Source organism: Marmota flaviventris, chromosome 15 (assembly GCF_047511675.1).
Source record: "Marmota flaviventris isolate mMarFla1 chromosome 15, mMarFla1.hap1, whole genome shotgun sequence".
NCBI lineage: Eukaryota > Metazoa > Chordata > Mammalia > Rodentia > Sciuridae > Marmota > Marmota flaviventris.
In genome coordinates, this window is record NC_092512.1 from 36,609,123 (window position 1) to 36,631,492 (window position 22,370).

At 36.8% G+C, this 22,370-nt stretch overlaps 2 protein-coding genes across 3 annotated transcripts in view; both read right to left on the minus strand.

Annotated features, from left to right (window-relative positions):
• Spag1 (sperm associated antigen 1) overlaps window positions 1–12,194 on the minus strand; it is a 62,965-nt gene extending 50,771 nt beyond the window's left edge. Inside the window, exons 1-4 of the mRNA XM_027950167.2 lie at window positions 12,142–12,194; window positions 9,577–9,718; window positions 8,029–8,188; window positions 3,685–3,810 (exon numbers count right to left, since the gene is read on the minus strand). Coding sequence (XP_027805968.2) covers window positions 3,685–3,810; window positions 8,029–8,188; window positions 9,577–9,716 — 426 coding nt within the window. The 5' untranslated portion in view covers window positions 9,717–9,718; window positions 12,142–12,194. The remainder of the gene's footprint in view (window positions 1–3,684; window positions 3,811–8,028; window positions 8,189–9,576; window positions 9,719–12,141) is intronic.
• A 1,430-nt stretch (window positions 12,195–13,624) lies between these two features.
• Window positions 13,625–17,828, minus strand: Polr2k (RNA polymerase II, I and III subunit K). 2 transcript variants are annotated; one of them, XM_027947034.2, is made up of 4 exons: window positions 17,761–17,828; window positions 17,070–17,136; window positions 16,575–16,667; window positions 13,625–15,962 (listed from the first exon to the last, which is right to left on the minus strand). In XM_027947034.2, exons 2-4 carry the CDS (start codon window positions 17,128–17,130, stop codon window positions 15,940–15,942), a joined length of 177 nt encoding a protein of 58 aa, XP_027802835.1. In that variant the 5' UTR covers window positions 17,131–17,136; window positions 17,761–17,828; the 3' UTR covers window positions 13,625–15,939. The 2 variants fall into 2 exon arrangements, with proteins under 2 accessions (XP_027802835.1, XP_071458310.1); XM_071602209.1 differs by having other exon boundaries at window positions 17,765–17,804.
• Window positions 17,829–22,370: the final 4,542 nt, after the last annotated feature.

Below are 22,370 nucleotides of genomic sequence, written 5' to 3' on the forward strand. Positions count from 1 at the left end.
TATGTTATCTAAAATTAGCAGGTTTTAGTGTAAATATAATGTGAAGTCTTAGATTAAGATACGCAAATGGAAGGGATCAGAAAAATAGTACCCCTGAAGTTATGGTATCCTAATACAATAATATACAGCAGACAAAAGAAAGGATTTTAAATTCTTAGTTAATTCTGGGAAAATCTATAGACATTTAAGCATACATACACACATACACACACACAAACACACACACACATATAACTTGAAAACTCACACATGATCATTAATTATTTTCTTATAATAAAAAGATACTAAACTCTGATGCGTTCTTGCAAAATCTAGGCATTGGAGAAACAAGAATCACTAGTTTGCTCTATTGTTTGGTTGCAATGACAGATACCCACTTTGGACTAATTCAATTTTAAAAGAATAAATTTCTGGCGTATATAAACAAACTTAAGAAAAGGTAGGGTACTTCTAGATAAAGGGATTCCTGGGCCCTTTCTCCAGCGTCCTCTCTCTCTCTCTCCTGCCTTTACCTCTGCTTCTTTCTGCCTGCTAATTTCATTTTTCTCTATAGCAACTTACATTCTCTATGTAGTAGGAAACTTAGCCACATCAGTTTGGAATTATAATCTTACAGGCCTCCTCACCAAAGAAGAAAAAGAGAGACTCTTCCCTGTACCTACAATTAAGAGGAGGGAGGGATCCTCCCCATAGGTTTTAAAGGGAGCATGGTCCTGCCCATACCTTCATTTTAGACTGACTTCTAGCCTCCAGAACTATGAAAGAATATATTTCTCTTGTTTTAAGTCATGTTGTGTTATTTTATTATAGCAGCCCAAGGAAACTAATACAGGTAGGACAACTTAATTTTAACACTGATTAGAAAGGGTATTTAAATTCAGTGTGGCTCTGTGACATACCTTTGACAAAGAATCAATCCCTCTTGAGGAATTTTTTTAAAATAAACATAAATTGATTTAATTGTGGTAGTCATTACTGTGTATAAATATCATATTAAATGTACAATATGCACTTTCCAAACATAACTCAATAAAGAAAATAATTTAATAAGTAAAAAGAATGAACATCAATAAGAGTCTCAAGACACAAACTAGGTACATGGAATACCACATATTGAACAGTATCATTAATATATTATACAAAGAGGCAAAGCACTTTGGCTCTGAAAGATTAGAACATGTACTCCTTCCACATATTCCCACAGCACCCAATAATTACCATCCTCATTCATATCATACTATCAGTGGGGTTCAAACTTTTTGGTCTCATGACACTTTCACACTTATGGTCATTTGGAGTTACGCAGATTTTTTAAACAATCACAAATTTCATTATGTAATTTAAAAATCACATTTTTAATACCCCCATAGGTCATAAGTCTTTGGAATATGTTAAGTAAAACTTATAGGTGGGGTAAGGCTTTATCAGCTAAATGTTGAGATCTACTAACATAAGTTAGTATGAATCATAAGAAAAGGGTATGATATAAATAAATCAGGATATGATGGAATTCTATGCTGCAATTGGAAACTATGTAGAAATTCTCTTTATTGATATTAACCATATGTTAATGAGTGAAAAAAAAAAGAATGTAGGCCAGGGCCTTATTTATGTAACAATTAATTATATATGATGTACAATATGACACATGTAATATCATGCATGCATGCTAGGGCCTTATTTATTTAAAGAGCATATATACATAAAAATATAAAGAGAGAGAGAGATCTAAAATGATCCCTGAAAATGTTTAATAGGAGTCATCTCCCTGCAAAATAATATCAAGCAATTTTTACATTTCTTGCTGAAGCCAGGATGGGAAGGATGAGGAAAATTCCAATATACCAAGACAGAGAAAAGAACTCCCAGCAGAGGAGAAATGGAAATCCAATCCATACATTCAGAATTATAAGAAATATACATCTTCTACTACAATTTTTTACCTCAAGCCCTCATTCTATGGACTAGTAGAAAACACTCAATCTTAGTTTTACCTTTTCCCAAAGTTAGTGAAATGCCAAGGCTCTGTGGACTTATGGGGGTATGTTTAACAAGGAGTGGTCCAGTTCACACAATTGGGTTGTTCATATGGCATTCATTATCTGATAACATGGCCCCTTCCATTTTTATGGCTCTCTTTGAATCTCTGTGAATATTGGAGACATTCGCAACCCATCTATTTCCCATCCTGCTACATCCCTCCTCTGAGACAATGAGCCTAAAATTGACTACTTGCTTGAATAGGGAGAAGAAAATGGAGGGAAAACAGTGAGGAAAAAAATAGAAGATTGTTTAAAATATTATGCCAGCTATAATACTTTAAAAGTTGTTTGGTGAAGTCTTTGTATCACAGGTACAATTTAAACTCAGTTTTAGAGTAGAATGTGGTTATCAGAGATTGGGAAAAGTGGGAAGAGGAAGAGATAGGGAAAGGGTGATTCATGGGTACTAAGTTACAGCTAGGAACAGCTCTGTGTGCTGCTGCATACTAGGATGATCATAGATAAAAATAATCTGTATATTTCAAAAAGCTAGAGAAAGAGTTTTCCATAAGGAAATGGTAAGTGAGGAGAGATATTTTTACGCCCATTTAAATATTACACAATATATACATGCATCAAAACATTACATTACTCCATTAATATGTACAATTTTTACGTTTTTTTGTACCAATTAAAAATAAATTTATTTTTAAAAATAAAAAAACTTTAATAGGTAGCCATTGACTTGGAATTAGCTCCTACACTAGGCTCCAAGAAACCAAAACAAAATGGAGTAATTTATGCTAAAGATCCAGATGAAACTAAGATATTATAACCTTTTGTCCTGTTTCCAAATTTAAATAAAAATACTCCCATAAAACATTATACAAAAATAAAAAAATGATGAAAATAAATATGAATTAATTGATATAGATTAATTTTAAATATGGAGTAAAGTCCAGAAAGGTAAATTATCAGAGAGCATAATGATAAAGAGCTATGGATGTTTTTTAAATAAAATCAAGGTTTCAAAGACAAAAATAGCAAAAATGAGTTAACCTGGAATGAAAAGACTCGGATAGCCATCCTTTCAGAAACAACAAGGTCAGCTGTATCCCAAGAGGCCCAGTTTCAACCTGAGCTTGGGTAGATGCAATCAGAACCCCCAAAAGCTCCTTCTTTATGAAACCATGGGTTAAAAAGGAGAGATGTACATGACAAAGCAAGGACCAACCAAAGAGAAAGTGGGATAAAAGAAAAAAACAGAGAAGCATTAAACAGGAATGACATCTACAAACTTGAAAGTACCTGCTATTATTTTAAATTGCTAGTTAATTAAATGACACAAGATAATCCTCTGTACCTCAACTGGATAAATTCAATTCTTCCCTGAAAATCTCACACACTGAATGGGACCTTATTAAGCTAGTAAAAACTGGTCACAGTAAAACAGAAGACAGCAAAAGAAAAGAGGAAAGGCAGTAAATCCAAGATGCAAATCCTCAAGGGAGAATGCTACTTTGGTTTCATCTTCAAGTAATGAGATACGGAAAACTGAAGGTAACAGACACACCAGCTGAAACAACTCCAATTCTCCTGAAGGACATCACTCTCTGGCAACTCTGCTTGGACTGGATAGCTCCTTAAGCAACGCCACTACTGCCTCCACCTACCAGCCCTGCCCCACAACAAAAATGTCTACCTGGCCAACGTGAAGATAGCTGTTGGAACCACGAACTGGAGGCAAATGATCTTTCATTCCTGGAAATGTTTCAGTTTCATGAAAGTGCATTCTACTTTCTTCTCTTTTAATTTCTGACACCCAACTCTGATAAGGATGGAGAAAAAGAGGGTAAATATACAGTTTGAAATAATTAACCAAGCATTATAAAGAACTATACATCATAGTTTTTTAGGACTTCAATTTTTAGATGACAATTTTATTATGCTATTCTATGTGGAATAGCTTTCTTTCTTTCTTTTTTTTTTTTTTTTTTTTTTTTTTGGCCTGTACCAGGATTGAATCCAGGGAGAATCAACCACTAGTCACATCCACAGCTCCTTTTTTTTTTTTTTTTTTGAGACAAGGCCTTGCTAAGTTGCTGAGGCTGGCTTTTGAACTTGCAATCCTCCTGCCTCAGCCTTCCATACCCCTGGGATTACAAGTGTATGGAACACCTTTTCTACTTTTTCTTTATAATTATGGTAAATACACATAACATTAAATTTATCTTCTTAACCATTTTAAGTGTACTGTACAGTCTTATTAAGAATATCACATAGTTGTTGTCTGTCTTACCTTATTTATCTTTCAAGATCCTATTATCATCCCTTCCAGCAAGCTTTCCCTGAATTTCCTGGTTGGTTTAAAAGTGCTCCTATTCTACTTATTAGCATAAAGATTACATGTCATATATTTGTTGTCAGTTTTTTTCTCCATACTGTAAGCTCCCTGAGGGCAGAATCTTAGTCTTAACTTCATCTTTGTGATTCAGTGTCTGGCACATATTAGGTTCTTAACAATATTTACTAAACTGAATTATCAAGGTGCCAGGAAGAAAACTGAAGAAGAAATTATCTGTGAAAGCCTATTATTTATTATTCATATATATATAAATACCAAAGGTTCTTATATTTGTCAGACACTCATAAACACTGGGATTCAGCAATGAACTATGTTATCTGTCCAAACCATACAGGAGAACAGGAGAATGAGAAAGGGGCAAAGAGGAGAAATATGAGGAGAAAAATAAAAGCAATTTAAAAAGAAGGGGAATTATGAAGGAGGAGGAGACTAAGATGCAATGAGGAAAGTGGCCAAAAAAGCATGGGAGAAATTAGGAGAGAAGGTGACAACTCCAGAAGTGGTCAAGAAGAGAAAGGACACACTGGGGCAAAGGAAAATGGGGAGTTGTTTAATGGGCACAGGGTTTTAGGTTAGCAAGAGGAAAAATTCTGGAGAGTGGACCCACAACAATGTATTTGCTGGGCTACATTTAAAAATGGTTAAGATCGGCTGGGGATGTAGCTCAGAGGCAGTGCACTTGCTTAGCATGTATGAGGCCCTGGGTTCAATCCCCAGGATCATGACAATCAAAAAAAAAAAAAAAACCAAGATGATCAATTTCATGTTATATGCCCTGTTCTACAAATAAAAAAAAAAGAATAAAATTTCATAACTGGGGTGATATTCATGGAGCAAAAGAAGTGAAATAAAATATTAAAATTAATGACATAAAAGAAAATATTTAAGAATAAATTTAACAAAAATTTCAAGAATTCTACATGCAAGATTAAAAGACATTTCTGTAAAAAATTAAAGACCTGGACTGGGATGTAGCTCGGTGGCAGAACAAGTGCTTAGCATTTTTAAGGACCTGGGCTCAATCCCCAGCACCACAAAATAAATAAATAAAGACAAAAGAAAAAGGAATGGAGAAATATGCAACGTTCATGGATCAGAAACCTCAATGGTTTTGTCAGTTCTTCCACACTTGATCCGCAGATTCAATACAATCTCAACCCAAACAGAAGAAAGTTATTTTATATAAACTGATAAGCAAAAGACCTAGACTAGCCAAAACAACTTAGAAAGAGGACCCAGCTGGAATTTCAAGACTTACTGTAAAAATACTACATTCAAGACAATGAAGTACTGAAATAAAGATGGAAATTTAGAATAGCAAAACATAAGGAGTCAGAAATAAACCCACACAAGGTCAACTGACTTTTTAAAAAATATTTTGTTTATTTAGTTGTAGCTGGACACAATACCTTTATTTTTATTTTTATGTGGTCCTGAGGATTGAACCCAGGGCCTCACTCACACTAGGCGAGTGCTCTACCACTGAGCACAACTCCAGCCCCCACCTGACCTTTAACAATAGTACCAACAAGCCCCATGTGGAAAGGATAATCTTTATTAAATGGTGCTTGAATATACATTACCTGCCAAATAAAAAAGATCATAGACCTAAATATAAGAGTTAAAACTCTGAACTTTCTAGGAAAATTTTTAAGGATCTTGGTATAAACAAAGATTCCTTAAATAGAACAAAATCCCAAACTATAAAATGATCTCACCAAAATTAAAAACGTTTGCTCTTCCAAATACACTATTTAAAAATAAAAATAAAAAGGCAAGCTGGGCTAGGGTTGTGACTCAGTGGTAAAGTGCTCACCTAGCATGAATGAGGCACTGGGTTTGATCTTCAGCATCATATAAAAAAATAAAGATATTGTGTCCACTTAAAACTAAAAAATAAATATTTTTTAAAAAGGCAATCAAATATTTGAAAGAAAATATTTGCAAAACATATATCTAATAAAGGACACATACTTTATAATTCAGTAATAAAAACACAAACAACCTAATTGTTGAATTTTTATCTATCTATCTATCTATTTATTTATTTATTGGTACTGGGGACTTAACCCAGGGACACTCATCTCTGAGCTACATTTTATTTTGAGTGAAAGTCTTACTAAGTTTCTGAGTCTCGCTAAATTGCCCAAGCTGGCCTCTAATTTGCAGTCTCCTGCCTCAGCCTCCTGTGTTTCTGGGATTACAGATATGCACTATCACATCTGACTCCAATTTTTTTTAATGGGCAAAGAATTTAAAAATATTTCAAATAAGAAAATAGATGGATGGAAAATAACTAATGAAGAAACAATACCATTAGTCATTAGAGATATGCAAATTAAAATCACAATGAGACACCATTAAATACCTAATAGAAAGGTTAACACTGACAAAACTGACAATATTAAATAATGTTGATCAGGATGTTAAATAACTAGAAATTATAAATATTGTTGACAGGATTGCACAATGGTTCAGCCACTTTGGAAAACATGTTGGCAGTATCTTCATCAATAGGTTAAATGGATAAACAAACTGTGGGGATATCCATAAAATTCAATATTACTCAATATTCACCTGTAACAATATAGATGAACCTTAGAAGCATAATGTTAAGTAAAAGAAGAAAGACACGAAAGACAACATTCTGTGTGATTACCCTTATCTAAAAGTCTAGAAAAAGCAAAATATGCTGACAGCAATTCAGTGATATCAGAGGCGAGGGTATGGGGTCTGCAGACTGCAAAAGGGCAGAAGGAAACTTTTTTGGAGTGATGGAAACATTATGTATCATATACATTGGTAAGAACTCAGAGAAATGTACACTATATAGGTGTTTTTTTGTTTGTTTGTTTTCTTTTTGGCAGTGCCGGGGATCAAACCTAGGGCCTTGTGCTACTAGCAAGTGCTCTACCATCAAGTTACATCCCCTGCCCCAAAGTTGGTAATTGAATATAAATTATACTCAATAAAACTGATTAAAATAAATCAGCAAAGATGCAAACTGGCCATTAATAAAAGAAAATTCAAGTGACAGGTGAAAAAATTCCATTTTACTATTAATCATAAAGTGAACTCCCCCAGGTTGGGAATATAGCTCAGTTGGTAGAGTGCTTGCCTCTCATGCACAATGCCCTGAGTTCAATCCCCAGCATTCCCCCCCAAAAGGGAAAAAAGTAAACTCCTATAATTGTTCAATCATGAAACTGATTAAAAATCGTTACAGTATCCAGTGAAAGATACCTGAAAATGGGCATTCTTATAATACACTGCTGGTGGGACAGTATGAAGGTAAAACTTTTCTGATAACATAGAAATTTAATTCAAAAGCCTTAAAAATCTTCAAATCTTTTGTTTAAGCAATTTGAATTGTAACAATTTACAATTTCATCAGGAATGTTCAAAAACACCATAAACAAACACGTCTACATGGCACTATCTAGAGAAACTGATTAAATTATAATTCTTTTATAGTATAGAATATTACCCAGCCATTTAAATTGCATTTGTACACATACAAAAAAGTATTTTCTGGTTTTAAGAAGTAAACAATACTTTCTACATAATTACCATTAAAAGACCTTTACTGATAAACAATAAGCCTAGGACTTCAGATAAGTATATCTGACATATAGACAATGCCAACCACAATATTTACCAAACACTGGTGTTATTCTATACCTTTATATCACCATCAATTTTTTCCCATTCTTCTTCTGTAAAACTGGATGCTGTTGCTGCAGGCTTATCTTTCCTCAAAGCTCTGCTTTTAGGAGCCAAGCCTTTAAGGCGCTTTTCACAAAATTCTGTAAGTTCAGGATAATATCCTTCCTCACCAGACCTTTAAAAATATTTATAATTTTAGAGTTAGACTTTATTTAAAGATCCTCTAGACAAGTGGTTTTCAAGCTGGGTTCTGTAGAGCCCAGATGTTCTGCGGAGATCTCAGGAGCTGCACAAGACTGAAGGCTGGTCTGCTATCTCAACTAGTAAAAGCTCCACGTTTTATTTGTTGATCTTCGGAGTGACTCAGAGAGGAAAAAAGGAACTCCAAAGAAAGCCAATTCCATCACACACTTTGTAAGCTGAATACATAACATTTTCTCCCCTAGTTAATACACATGTTCATTTTGTATATGAAGCAATTTTAAACATACATGTAAATTCAATACTAGAAACAAGCAGAGGAAGAATGTGGGCTATTCACAGAATTTCTTAGAACATTACAATTGTAGCTTTCAAATTCCCTCATTCATAAGTTTCTTATTGTCTTATTTGCTCAAATATTTATATTTATATTTAGGCAAATATGACAATATTCTACCTAGAAAAACAAAGGGGAAAACAATATGATTTTTCATCTTTTTACTTAAAAAATGATAAGGTTATTACATCAACTCTGACAGGGAGGACAGGAAGCTAAAGGTGATGAAGGAGGAAAAGGAACGAACAGTGAAGGATGAGAGTCAGAGGCAAGAAATACAAGAACCACTCTAGAGCCATAAGAATACTACTGAGTCCTGAACAGGAGGTTTCATGCTCCACAGGTGCCTTCTGCAACAGAGCTCTGCTCGCCAAATGAAAACACCTCAAGAAATTCAAATAGGTGTCCCAGGTTCATACTCCACAGGGCAGTGTTTCTAGAAGTGGGTTCCTTGACCACTGCCTGACAATCAATCGGCTCGCTTAGTTCTGTGTTCCACCCCTGATTTCCTAAAACAAAATCTTTGGGAACAAGACCCTCAAACTTATAATTTTTGACAACCACATGTATGTATATTAAAATTTGATAAATCATCTATTCTAGGAAGACCATAACTCTGTTTTCTGATCTCACCTTTGGACCTCCCCACCATCCTCAGCTTACAGTGAGTCACCTTCCTTTGCTGTCAGAGAACAGAAGTGGAAAGTACCAAGTGTCAGCGGTGGCTGGTGAGACAACTTACCTCCTAATGGCTACTTTCACAACTGCCTTACCTTTCCCTAGTAGATGTGGAGGAAGCAAGAAAAATGCCCCCTTGGATACCAATTAGCTAAGTCTCATGCTGTAAGTAGACCTCACCGGAACCCTCCAAACTAACCAAAGGGTCAAAACCACCATAGGCAAAAACAATCATCTCAATATTTGAAAACTTTCCTCAACATTTTTATTGTTGCTTTAACTTTTAGAAGGCCACAGCATAGTTAAAACTGGCATAATAAAGCATGATATGGTTTTTAAATGCTTACCTGAGCACACAAATAATTTTTTCCAGGTATTTAACATCTGAACATTTTTCAATATATTTGAAATCCAAATGTTCAATGGGAATTTTAAATGTTTTCGTTGTTCCAAAGCCCCACAATGACGGATAATCTTTGGCAGTCATGGCTAAAATATAGCATAGGAAAACAAATGTGAACCTAACATATGTAATAATGCTCAATTTGGATAGTAGTAACCATCTGGACACTCCGAGAGAAAAGGGCACTGGGCCACTGAGCCACATCCCAGCCCTATTTTGTGTTTTATTTAGAGACAGGGTCTCACCGAGTTGCTTGGCACCTCACTTTTGCTGAGGCTGGCTTTGAACTTGCAATCCTCCTGCCTCTGTCTCCTGAGCTGCTGGGATTATAGGCATTCACCACCACAGCCAGTGGAGGTGGAATGTTTTTTTCCAAAGAGGAAGGTTACTCATTTTGAATTCTCTCTTCTTTATAACAATAGCTAATATTTACAGAGCCAAATTACTATGTGTCATACATGGATTCTCTCACTTTATCTTAAGTAAAGCTAGGACACAATTACAAAGCAGATGTTGGTGCTCAAAGTAAATACTGTTTGTTAACATCCCAATCATCGTTTGTGACTCAGTGCAAACATAAATAATATCCTTTCTGTAGTTTTTTTCCTTTTCCATTCCTTTCCTCTTTACATTCTCCACCACTACCACTCACTTCTGTCAATAAACAGCTCCCAGTATTGTGTTCTAAAATACCCTTTACATTACTCTTACAGAACATTGCACATAGTTTAATTATGTTTCTTTATCTTCCCGCCCAAATTGTAAGGGAACTTACCCATCCTCATAGCTTTAGGACTAATACAAGAAGTGCTGTATACCCTTAAGAAAGACTTTCTGAATTGAATTGGAAATAAGGAGTTCTTGGACACTTTCACTGATAATAGTGCTGCTATTATAGTGTTGCTAAAATAGCAACAAATATTTAGTTCCTTTTTATTTACTTTTATTTCATTTTTATGTGGTGTTGAGGATGGAAACCAGTGCCTCACACATACCAGGCAAGCACTCTACCAACTGATCTACAATCCCAGCCCAAATACTTAGTTCTTAATGTGTTGGGCAACATGCTAAGTATATGGACATGTTCTACATATATTACCTTATTTAGTCCTTCAACTACTATGTCAGATAGGTTTGAAGTAAAGAGCAATAATAACAGTTAACATTTATGGGGTTAAATTACCATGTACCCTAGATTATCTTACTTAATCTTCAAAATTACTCTCATGATGGATGATAATAACTACTCCCAGAGCTGGGGATGTGATAGCTCAATGGTCGTGTTTGCCCAGCATATGTGAAGGCCCAGATTCAATCCCCAAAACTACCAAGAATAAATAAAATAATAATAATAATTGCTCCCCTTTTACAGATAAACAAGTTGACAAGTGAACTGAGGATATGAATACGAGTAGGCTAACTACTGAGCCCACATACCATCCTATTAGTGCTTTTCAAATTGCAGGTGTCAACTCATGAAATTAATGAGTAATAATCAGTATTGATACATGAGATAGAATTGAATTTTTAAAAGTACTACCTGGACTACAACATTTAAGTATTGTTTTATAAAAATTTTTAATTCATGTCTATGAAATGAAAATTATGTGCACATATAAATGCCTATGGTTGCAAAGCAAAATATATTAGAGGTCACTTTTTAAAAAAACCACTGCACTAAAACCTACTGAGTGACCATTTTAAAAACAAGTAGTTTTAATTTATATAAGTATTTCTTTCAGTGTGACTTTCCTCTGTGTCTTACATGCTTTTTCAATTTTTTTCTGTAGGATACATGTTCTCAGGATTACTAAATGTTCTCAAGTTCTGAAAAGCATGATACTTTATTTGCTCTCTTAAGAACTTGCACATCTTTGCAGTTTTTGTCTTCGATTAGGAAAATCTTTGGTCCTAGCTGGATTTAATTTTTGACCCACATCCATTTAATTTATGACCCACATCCACTTTCCACATTTCCTAATGAGTTTATGTGTAATACTCCAGCGCAAACAACTATGGATTGGTGGTAACCCTAGCAACGCGAAAACCTGGGCATCTTCCACCGAGGCACGGTCTTTTCAGCCTTCACCAGGCTGAGCGCCCCCTGCAGCCGGAGACCAAAAGTAAACGGCATCCTCCAGCCATGACAACGGTTTCTATGTACGCGCGGCCGGAGGCACAGCCGGATTAGGGGCTGGTCCTGGAGCTTTACAACCTGCAAACCCTCTGAAGTTGCTGTCTAGCCCCTGGCTTTGACCATCAGGGTTGAAGTGCCTGGCCAACTCCAGGAACTCCCGTCCTGAGACCCCGACCCAACATCCCCCATCACGCTTGGTGACCTGGAAAGCGCTCGGGTTTGTTCCCCCCACCAGGAAGGACGTTCATCTCTCCTCACGCTCCTTACTCCAGTGCGAGGGGGGATTTTGTTCTCTGCTTCGACCTTTCAGTCCCGCTCCCGGAGGAAGGGCTGTGATAAGATGTACGTTATTCCTGATGGGCAGGTACTCACCAGCATTCAACCGGGTCTCAGATCCAGCACTTTGCGGCGGACACTGCAGCCAAGCCAAGCCAGAGCTACAAAAGGGGCGTGTAGCTGGCGCCCGGACCCAACGGCGAGAGGCGAGGGGCGGGCCATCGGCAGGACCTCTGCAGTATGATTGGCTGCCCTGCACCTGCCATCCCGACGATTGGCCTTACAGCTCCCAGCTTCATACTCCTCATGGGGAAAAGGACCATTAGAGCTCAAGTTGAAATGTGAGGTTATTTCCCCCACCTCCTTTGAGTTAAAACGCTGTTACTGCTGTTATCCTGGACTACTATACTCCTTCGTTAAATCGGTATCTACTCCTACTTAACTATAAAAACGTAACTAAAAATTTAGAGTCTGCATTGCAACCTATTATATCCTCTCTTTTAAAGAATAAATGAAAGACTAGATTCCCTTTTTATGCATTTCACATTTTCTGAGTGCCGGCTGAGTCGGGCACTGAGTGCTGGTATACAAAGGTCAATAAGACATAATACGAGTCATATTAATAAAACAATAGAAATCGCGTGGAGAAATGTTAAAAAATAAATTTCAGACTAGTTAAAATGGCTGGAAAATGTACAATGTGTAGCATATTACAGAAATTCAAAAAAAAATCTTTTTCCTTTTGCACTTAAAGACATAGCAGAGACTGTTAGTGGTAAAAATTCTAATACTAAATCTTTGATTTTTTTTAATTGTTTCCATTGGTAGTGCTGGAGAATCTTAAATTTGCATGTTTATAGACATAGCTTCCAACTTTACAATAATTTGCAGGCTCATTTATTAAATTATTTGTCATGAACACATCACATGTTCCAGGTCCTGTGAAGTCATTTCATACCTCACTCCAGCCAGCAAACTCAAAAAATAAAAAGAAGCAGGGATGTAGCTTAGTGGTTAAGTGCCCCCTGGGTTCAATCTCTGTTACCAAAAACAAAAAACAAATGAAACAAAAAATTATGCCCTAAATCTTACTCAGCCCACTGCAACTTCATATTATTGTATTTCCAGCAGAGAAAAAAAAAAAATTCCTTTTAAGATTTGAGGAATGGTTTTAATTCACATGCCTTCTAATTTTCTTTTCATTCATATTTAATGTTTTAGTCTGGTTATAATTATGTATAGATGCATGCTGAATAAACAAGCAACTTGAAGGAAATGGACTAGGTAAGAAAATGAAAATTACCATTACAATCTTTAGAGATTAAAATATTATATCCAAGAAACAAGGAGACAGATATGCCTGATATAGCCAGCTAATAGGGTAGTATGAGTATTTGTACCCAAAGCCTTACACAAATTCCCATACTGAGGTCTTTACTATCCAATCCATCAATGTGTTCTATTACTCAACATCAAAGCATGTCCCACAGCTACTTCTCACTCCCTACAGCTAACACCCCAGCCCAGTTTTCTTCGCTGCCAAATGTCCTAATGCAGTCCATTCTCACAACAGCATGTATAATTTTTTAATAATATTATTTTTATTTGTAGTTGGACACAATATCTTTGTTTTGTTTATTTTTATGTGGTGCTGAGGATCGAACCCAGGGCCTTGCATGTGCAAGGTTAGTGCTCACCTCTGAGCTACAACCCCAGCCCAAGCATGTATGATTTTTTAAGTCTCATGTCACTCTTCTGCTTGTTGTCCCAGCGGATTCCTATCACAACGCCCTAAATGAACTGGCCTCTGCCCACCTCTGCAACCTCATTTTTTTTTTAAAGACACATTTATTCAGTATCATGATCAGACTAACATTTAGCAATCAACAGCACGGGCGGGGGAAAAAAGTCTACATTAAAATCTTTGATAGAATACTTTACACTTTCCACAGAACAGAAACTAAGATGACCTGTTATACAATTTATCACAAATACAGTCAAGTTTTTTTGTCTATACATATGAGTACTGTCTAAATCATTTCTTCTTTGTTGCAGCTAGGCCCTGTTACCACTGTGCTTAGATAAGTTCACAAATCTGTAGCTGTAGCTTCCCTGTCACTTCTCTGGCTCTCCTGTCCTGCTGTTTCCTGGCAGTAGTAAAACCTTCTACCACTGTCATAGCTCCTGCTATTGCTGGAACCACCATAGCCACCTTGGTTTTGTGATTTAGCAAACTATTGGCCTCTAACACCAAGGAGTCCAGAGATTCTGCCTCCAGTTTCCACCCTTGGTGGGTCCAAAATTTGATAACTCATTGTTGTAATTGCCAAAATAATTAAATGAGCTTCCACCACCTCCAAAATTGGTTCCATCATTACCAAATCCATTGTAGCCATCCCCACTGCCACCAAAATCAACACAACCACTCAAGTTTTCTCCAAGACCAAAACTGTCATTTCTACACCTCTACAACCACCAAAGTTTCCAAGACTTGGACTTCTTTGGCTAAATTAAACACTAGCCATCTTTTGCTTTGACAGGGCTTTCATCACTTCAGTTGTGGCCATTCACAGTATGGTATTTCTGAACGACAATCTTATCCACAGTAATGGTCATCCAAAGGTACAAAAGCAAAGGCCCTCGTCTTTTCACTGTCTCAGTCAGTCGTGATTTCAATAACTTCAGTTTTCTCAAACTGTTCACAATAATCTCATGTGATGTTCTTCAGTGACTTCTTTAATGCCACCAACAAAGGTCTTTTACACAGTTAAGTATGCCCATGGTCTTTGAAAATCTTCTCTTGGGACAGCTCTCTTTGGTTCCACATCTCTTTCATGTATCTTGTGTGGTCCTGCACTCATGGCTGTGTCCACTTCCTCCACAGTGGCATAAGTGACAAACCCAAAGCTCCTGGAGCACTTGATGTTTGGGTCTCTCATTACCACACAGTCCGTGAGTGTTCCCGATTACTCAAAATAGCATCTCAGACTCTCATCAGTTGTTTCAAAGCTCAGTCCTTTGATGAATAGCTTCTGCAGATGTTCAGGTGCTCTGGGGACTCTGATTTAGAGATGATGGTAGTAGGAAGACTCTAACAATGCTTTCTTGGTGGCATCCAGTGACAAAAATGCAACCTCACCTTTTTCCACTATCTCACTGTTCATGAAGTGTAAGTCACATGCGCTTCATTTTGAAGTGGGAACAAAGTAAGTTCACAGTTTGCCCCATAGCTTTTACACTGGCTCTTTCCCCTATTCCAGTAATGCTCCTTCTAATCTTTCAGTCTTCTACTCAAGTATCTATTCCACTTTGACTAATTTTCTATACAGAACTTATTTCAGAAGGGTAGGCATGCATATGATCCTGTATATGTGAAGAAGCAACTTGTTTTTACATATTCTCAGCTATTCCTTTATGTCTATTCATTTCTGATTTTACCTACTAGTTTTGAATTTTTTTATATCTTTATACTGAGAGCAAGTAGACTAATTTAATCTGTACCAAATAATGCTAGAGAGTTTACCAACAGTTCACAACATATAATTATGGTTTCCAAGGAACTTCTTTCATCAGAATTTTACAGGACTTTAGAAACTTGCATTTCTAAAAGTGTTTAATTAAAAGTGTGATTTGGGGAAGCAATTTTAATTTTTCATTTTGTGTCTGATCACATAATACAATAAAATTAAATTAAGTCATTTAATTTACACAATCTTTACACAAATTACTGATACCTAAACACAATTTGACTTGGAAAATGAAATAAAATGAAATTATATGTATACAGTTGTATTCATAAGATAAGTGTGCTAAATGAAAAGCTGTATAATAACGAGAAACATTCAAGGGTCAAATCCAGATACAAAGGAAGACACTCCTCTGAATTCCCATGTTTCATCGAGCATCAAAAACCACCACTGTGTGAAAGTAAGTTAAGGACAAAAGGATACTTAAAAGTTATATAAGATTCAGGCTTCCAAGAAAATCACTTTTTCTTTGCAATAAGCTTATTTGTTGTTTAATGTAAAATATACCAAAAATAAAACGGAATTTAGTAATTACTATGACAACAGAAAATTATCTAAAATTTTTCTTCAATTTTTATGAGTACTTTTTCCATGTAAAAGACTAATACATCAAAAAATACTAAAGCAACATTAAAGGTGATAACATTGATTTTTAAGAACTGGTTCACTATTACATTAATAGTTCACTCTCAGTATTTGGGCTAATTTGTATGTTCCACTTTTTCCATACAATAATTCTATTATCCTTGTATAATTTAGTTTGCCCATAAACTCAAGCTCGAGAACTTCTATAAACACTAGAATCCCTGAAAAATATTTATGAGAACCAAAATCAACTGGTATTTGAATACTGTGAGTCTATACAATGGTATAAAAAAAGTTACTTGTGTTTGTTTTCAAAGTAATCCAAAAGTTATTACTATGTTAGCAGAACTTAGTATGTACCAACCCCAACATTATTAATTTCCTCACCATATTTATAAACCATAGTTAAAAGGATACATCTTTTAGTTCTTTTCTTGTACATTATTCTGTATCCACATTCTCTGCATCTGATTGGATCCCTGGATTTTATTTCATTTTCTGTGTGACATTCTAGAAAAGAAAACACACTTAATAAATGCCTAAAAGGAAAACATTGCAAACAAGAAAATGATCTTAACTCTATTTTTTATCCAAGGCAACCCAAAAAACTAAGATATACTAAAACTGAAGAGTAGGCTGCTATTACTAAATATAGTAAGTAGGTAAGAAGAGTTGTGGGCAATGCACTTTTTCCAGGTGAAAACATGAAGTCTTAACAGGAGGTTTGGGGTTTTTTTTTTTTTTTCTCCTTCTTTTTCTCCCATCCCCCACCAAAAGATAATAGGATTACTAAAAAGTGTTCTACTTTATAACTTTAAAGACCAGTAATCCATTTAAGGAAATAATAAATGCAATAATTTCAAGGAAAAAAATAAGGAAAACACTCTTACTTTATCTAAATGCTACTCTTACCTCCACAGATATAGATCATTGGCTGCTGCTTTGGGGGTTGAACGTCCTTCTGAGTGTCCATTCCTACCTGAAATCACAAACTCAAATATTAAATATCTCAAAGGGGCTTCTCAAAAAAAACAACCAATCCCCATTTTTCCCTGAAGCTAAAAAGATGATGTCAATTACTAATCTCTGCTTCTTTCCTAAATACTACAGATTAGGTCTAAAGGATGAAACACACAAAGTATTGAACCTCACCCAAAACTCACACGTTAATAAACACTTTATGCATGTTATTTCATTATAATCCTCACAATAATCCTAGTATGCATCCCTCTTGTTTTAGAGATGAAAAAGTTGCCGTTTAGAAAATTAATTTGCGCAGAATCTATCACTCAGCTACAAAACGGCAAAGAGCTTCAGCTGACTGAAAGCTCGCGTTTTTCATTTGACATACGTTCCATATTTTCAATTTTAGCTGGAAGAAAACCAAAAAAATAAAAAACTGTCAACAGAGAAACAGTCTAACCGAAGGGGGAAAATAATAACTCCCAACAGCTAACTAAAAGAAACTAGAGAAATGACGGCAGCATCGACTTTATTCTGCACCCCGCCCAAAACTGATCCCACCCGAGATCTTTTTAGCATATAGACACCAAAAACTTTTGGCCCAAATACCTACCCCCAAAACCCCAAGAAACATACTTACACACCACGTAGACTTTTCCCCGCGTTTCCAAACATCTATCGTCGCGGCGTCGCAGCCAAGTTCCGGCGCCAGCGTATGACGCAAAGAGGTGTCTCTGCCTCTTCCGCCTCATAGAGGCCTGGGAACACGCATTGCGCAAAGGCGGTAAAGCGTAGGAGTTATTACGTTAGATTGAGATGTGTTTCGCTTGTAGCTATTTTCGTCTTTGAAGGAAACAAAGCATTTTAATGGCTTTACAAGCCGAAGAGGTTTGTGTTTCCGACTAAGGAAGTTGGTAGGGAAGTAAAACTTCTAGAAGGGCAGAGGGATAGAAGAGAAAATGACGAATGCGGGTGGAACCCAACCTAGCCTTTATTCTAGTTTACTTAGAAAGAACTACCAGTATTTTTCACATATAAAAGCACTTTCTGTCAGATCAGGCGGGGCAGGCAGCGACCCAAGGAGGTAGATTTAAAAGGGCCGCTGAACAGGCTTTATTGAGATATCACTCCCTGGCGAAACTCGATCAGACCCACAGAGGGGACAGGAGAAGGATCTGAGGAGAAACCCGGTGGAAGCTCGACCGGACTGGACTTTTATGGGCTTACAGCAGGAAGGGAAGGGCTTGGGACAGGAAAAGGTGTTTTTAGGGTCCCTTGCCCCCTTGGAGTTGGTCAGGGGAGTTGGCTGAACTCCAGGATTGGCCAGGGGGTCCTGCTGATTGACAGGCCTTAGTCAGGAGATCTGGCTGATTGACAGGCATTTCCGCCAGCATTCCGGTGTGGGCTGCTTTGTTCTAAGTTGCCACCAAGTGGCCACCACCGACCTAACACTTTCCAGTTATGTTTTTCAGATGTTTGAGACCTGTGCTCGGGCAGTGCTGCAGCAGCTTCCCATCCTTCGCCTGGTTTTGTTTTTGGTTTCCTGCTTTGTCCCAGGCCCCTTTTAAAGCAAAGACCCCATGAGGGCAGCTATTTCTCTCAGCTGTTTCTCTAATCTAAGAGATATTGATCACCTTAGTTTCTCTTTCTCCCTCCCTTGTGTTCGTCCACAGAATAACAAAATTGTTAAGTGGAGGTGCATTCTTTCAAAAATAAAAGTTCTCACTGAAAATTCTGTTTATACTTGTTAGTAGGGCAAAGAAAATGAAGTTATTCGAATTGAGAATTTTTTTTTTTTTTTTGTACTGGAGATTGAACTCAGGGGCACTAGACCACTGAGCCTCATCCCCAGGCCTTTTTTTTTTTTTTTTGTATTTTATTTAGAGACAGGGTCTCACTGAGTTGCTTAGTCCCTCACCATTGCGGAGACTGGCTTTGAACTCCCGATCCTCCTGCCTCAGCCTCGCGGAGTCCTGGGAATACAGGCGTACCACTGCGCCTGGCCACAAGTATCTTAATCAGTTGTTAAAAACCATTATAAAGTTAATCAAAGTTGTAGGCTTTTTTTCTCCTGACATGCACCATGTTTTTATTATCTTATTAAGCAGGCTATGTTCCTTTCCAGTTCTCCATCCAGCATCTTAAGAACTTTGAGCTTCACTTTTTACTTCCAGTGGTTGCATCTCCACAGAACAGCTTGAGAGATTTAACTTGATCTTTATAGTCTTCCTAGATGCTAATTTAAAATTTTCCAGGACTTTAAGTGTAGCTTAATGGTATAGTGCTTGCCTGGCATGTGTGATGCCCTAGGTTCAAACCCCAGCACTGCAATTAATAATATTATTAATAGGAGAAGTAGTAATAATACTAATACGTTAAAAATAGAAATTTTCAGAGGAAATTAATTTAAAATTAAAAACAGAAATTTCCAGAAAAGTATTAGTTTCCTGCTTTTTCCTTTACCCACAGACTAACAGCATAAATATTTTGACCATCAGCCCTGTTATGAAATACTTCTGTCAACCAAAGAGATAATCCAATACAAGGGGATATCTCTTCTCCACAAGAAATATTAAAGAAGACTGTTTTTATCATAAGACAAGGATAACGGAAAGCAAAGATTTCACATTTGCAAGCTATCCTAGATTCTAACTCCAAGTATCAAGATGTCTATGAAACAAATCAATCTATAGCAATCAGAATGGATCAATACAGGTAGAATATAAATGGATCTGGAGACCCTTCAGAATGGTATGACAATAACAAGGCATAGTAAGGAGACCCAGAATTTCCACAAGAGTTCATTTTGGTGCTAGTTCCCAATTGAAGGCCTTCTTTTCTAATAGCAGTAAGCAGTAATTTAGGATCTAAATTTAGCTTCATGGAAGCTACCCTATTATCTTTTGGTGGGGGATGGGGGTCTGGGTCTGGGATTGAACCCAGGACCTCACACATGCAAATGCTGTACCACTGAACCACACCCACAACCCTATTACCTATTAACAATGATGATGTTAGCTAACTTTTCTTGAGCCCTTATTACGTGTCAGATATCTCTCTCCTAATAAGAGCAGTAGTCTTGCCATCCTGGACATGAGGGATTTTAACTCTTTTGAATATGGTTATAGAGATAACAAGATGCTATCCACTCCCCCACCCCAGGCGAATTTCCCTCTTTCCTTTTCCTTGATCATAATTACTTACGAAATTGGCATTGCTTGAATGCCACGGTCAATGGGAAAATCTCACATTGATTGGTCACAAAAAGAAGCATTAGATCTTGTGGAAAGTAGGTGTATTCGATGGAATGGTGCTCAAAAACAAGAAAGGGAAACAAAAAAGCAAAAGACGGGTGGGTAAAGAATATAAAAATTTAGTTAAGTGGCTACCTCTGGAAAAATTCCTGGAAAGGGATTTTTTTTCTTTTTCTTTCTTTCTTTTCTTTTTTTTTTTTTTGTGTGTGTGTGTGTGTGTGCAGGGAGTGATGAAAATTATTCTTTCTTAACTTACACAAAAGTTCCATGGTATTTTATTTTTTACTTACAATTAAAGTATCTCTGGAAAATAAATTAACTGGAGGAAGAAAAGAGCAATGTTTGAATGATATTTGGAGGTGATGTGGATTATATTTAACGATAGGCAAAATTCCCATCCTATTTGCATTGGGTGAGGATGAGTAGCAAACATTAAAAAAAATAAGTAGACAACATCACATTTTAGAAGGTGACGAAATGCTTTGGAATATTCAGTAGAGAAGGCGGATGGCAAATGCCAAGCAAGGAAGGGTGAAATAGTTGTAACATTTGTTTGAAGAGCTAGGGAGCATACTACTCACTGTGTGTGGGAGTGCATGGGAGGCCTCAGACAGGTGCTCTTGAATGATGTGTACTCCATCAATTCCTTACCTGAATTCATACATGTACTTCATCTTAACCTCACACTAAATCCATCTTATTTTCCCCCATGCCTGTTCTCTAACACTCCCCTCACCCTAAGTCACAAGCGGTGGATTCTGCCAGGTTCTTCTCCATTCCCACTGTGTCCCAGAGTGACGCAGTAGCTTCCTTGAAGCCACCCTCACCTCTCTTTATTCTGTACTTCATGCTGCCACAGTGGCTTTTCTAAAATGCTCTGCACTGCCTCGGGATAAACTTCAGATTCTTAACATGCATCCGTAACTCTCCATGACTTGGCTCTACCCCTTTTCAAGAATTTTCTCTTGTGCTATCCTCTGGTATATCTTGTTATTCAGCTATAACAAATTATTTACAGTTTTTCTAATGTGCCCAGCTCTCAATTTCCTGCTCTTGATCATTTTGAGTTTGGAATTTCATGTTGTGCACCTTTTATGCCATCTGTCCATCAAAATCTATCTGACATGGTCATTAGAAGTTAGCATTGCACCCTCTTCTCCAGTAGCATCAGTAGGTCCCTCTTTCCTTTGTGCCACTGCTATTCTTCTATAATAGTACCCGTACCAAACCATTAGCCCCTTAAACCAGTGACTGCTTGCCTTATCTTTTTTTTTTTTTTTTCCTCTCAGTACCTAGTCCATTAACTGGCAGGAAATTTGAGTTGAGTATTTGTTAGTGAGTTTTATTTTGGATATGTTAAGGATGACCAAGGGGCATGCAGAAGAGGAAAGTCACCAGAGTAGAGTTGTGGAAGAGGCAGTTGGTAGCACCAGCAATAGTTGAGCTTCTAAATGAGACTCTGAGATGATCACCTAAGTGCTGAAGTAGGGTAGGGTCTTGCCTAAGGAATGGGCCAAGGAAAAGAAGCCAAAACAAGGAGGAAGCTGCTAAGAGCAGTAGGACTGTGTCTGGCATCTAAGTGTCCAGTAAATATTTATTGAATGAAAATTAGTGTTTAAAAATACGTTTGGCATTGAAAGTATTTGGGTATATGCCATATCTAATAAGGGATGTCTGTAAATAATGAATCCATTTCACTGTTTTTTTTTTTTTTTTTCCAGTTTTCTAATTACAAAATCTATATATTTGTCTAGTCATTGTAGAAACACGAAGAAAAATACGAACAGGACACTATTATAAAAAACAAGCATAATCTTATCCAAAGATACAGTGACCACATCATTCCTACCTTTAAGCTCTTACTCTGTGTCTCTCTATACTTTTCACCTAAGAGCGCTCATTCCGTTTGTAACCTGCTTTTACACTTGAGCCCGGAAATCTTTTCCAGTGAATACCTTCCTGCATTATTTCTAATAGCACCGCAATGCAAAGCACA

Excerpts from the sequence above, each read along its gene's own strand:
- Polr2k (XM_027947034.2), bottom strand. The coding sequence starts at position 17,130 with ATGGACACTCAGAAGGACGTTCAACCCCCAAAGCAGCAGCCAATGATC. Across the intron at positions 16,668-17,069 it reads AATGATCTATATCTGTGGAG|AATGTCACACAGAAAATGAA; the intron begins GTAAGAGTAGCA and ends TTTCTTTTCTAG. Across the intron at positions 15,963-16,574 it reads CAAGAAAAGAACTAAAAGAT|TGGTGGTTTTTGATGCTCGA; the intron begins GTATCCTTTTAA and ends ACTTTCACACAG.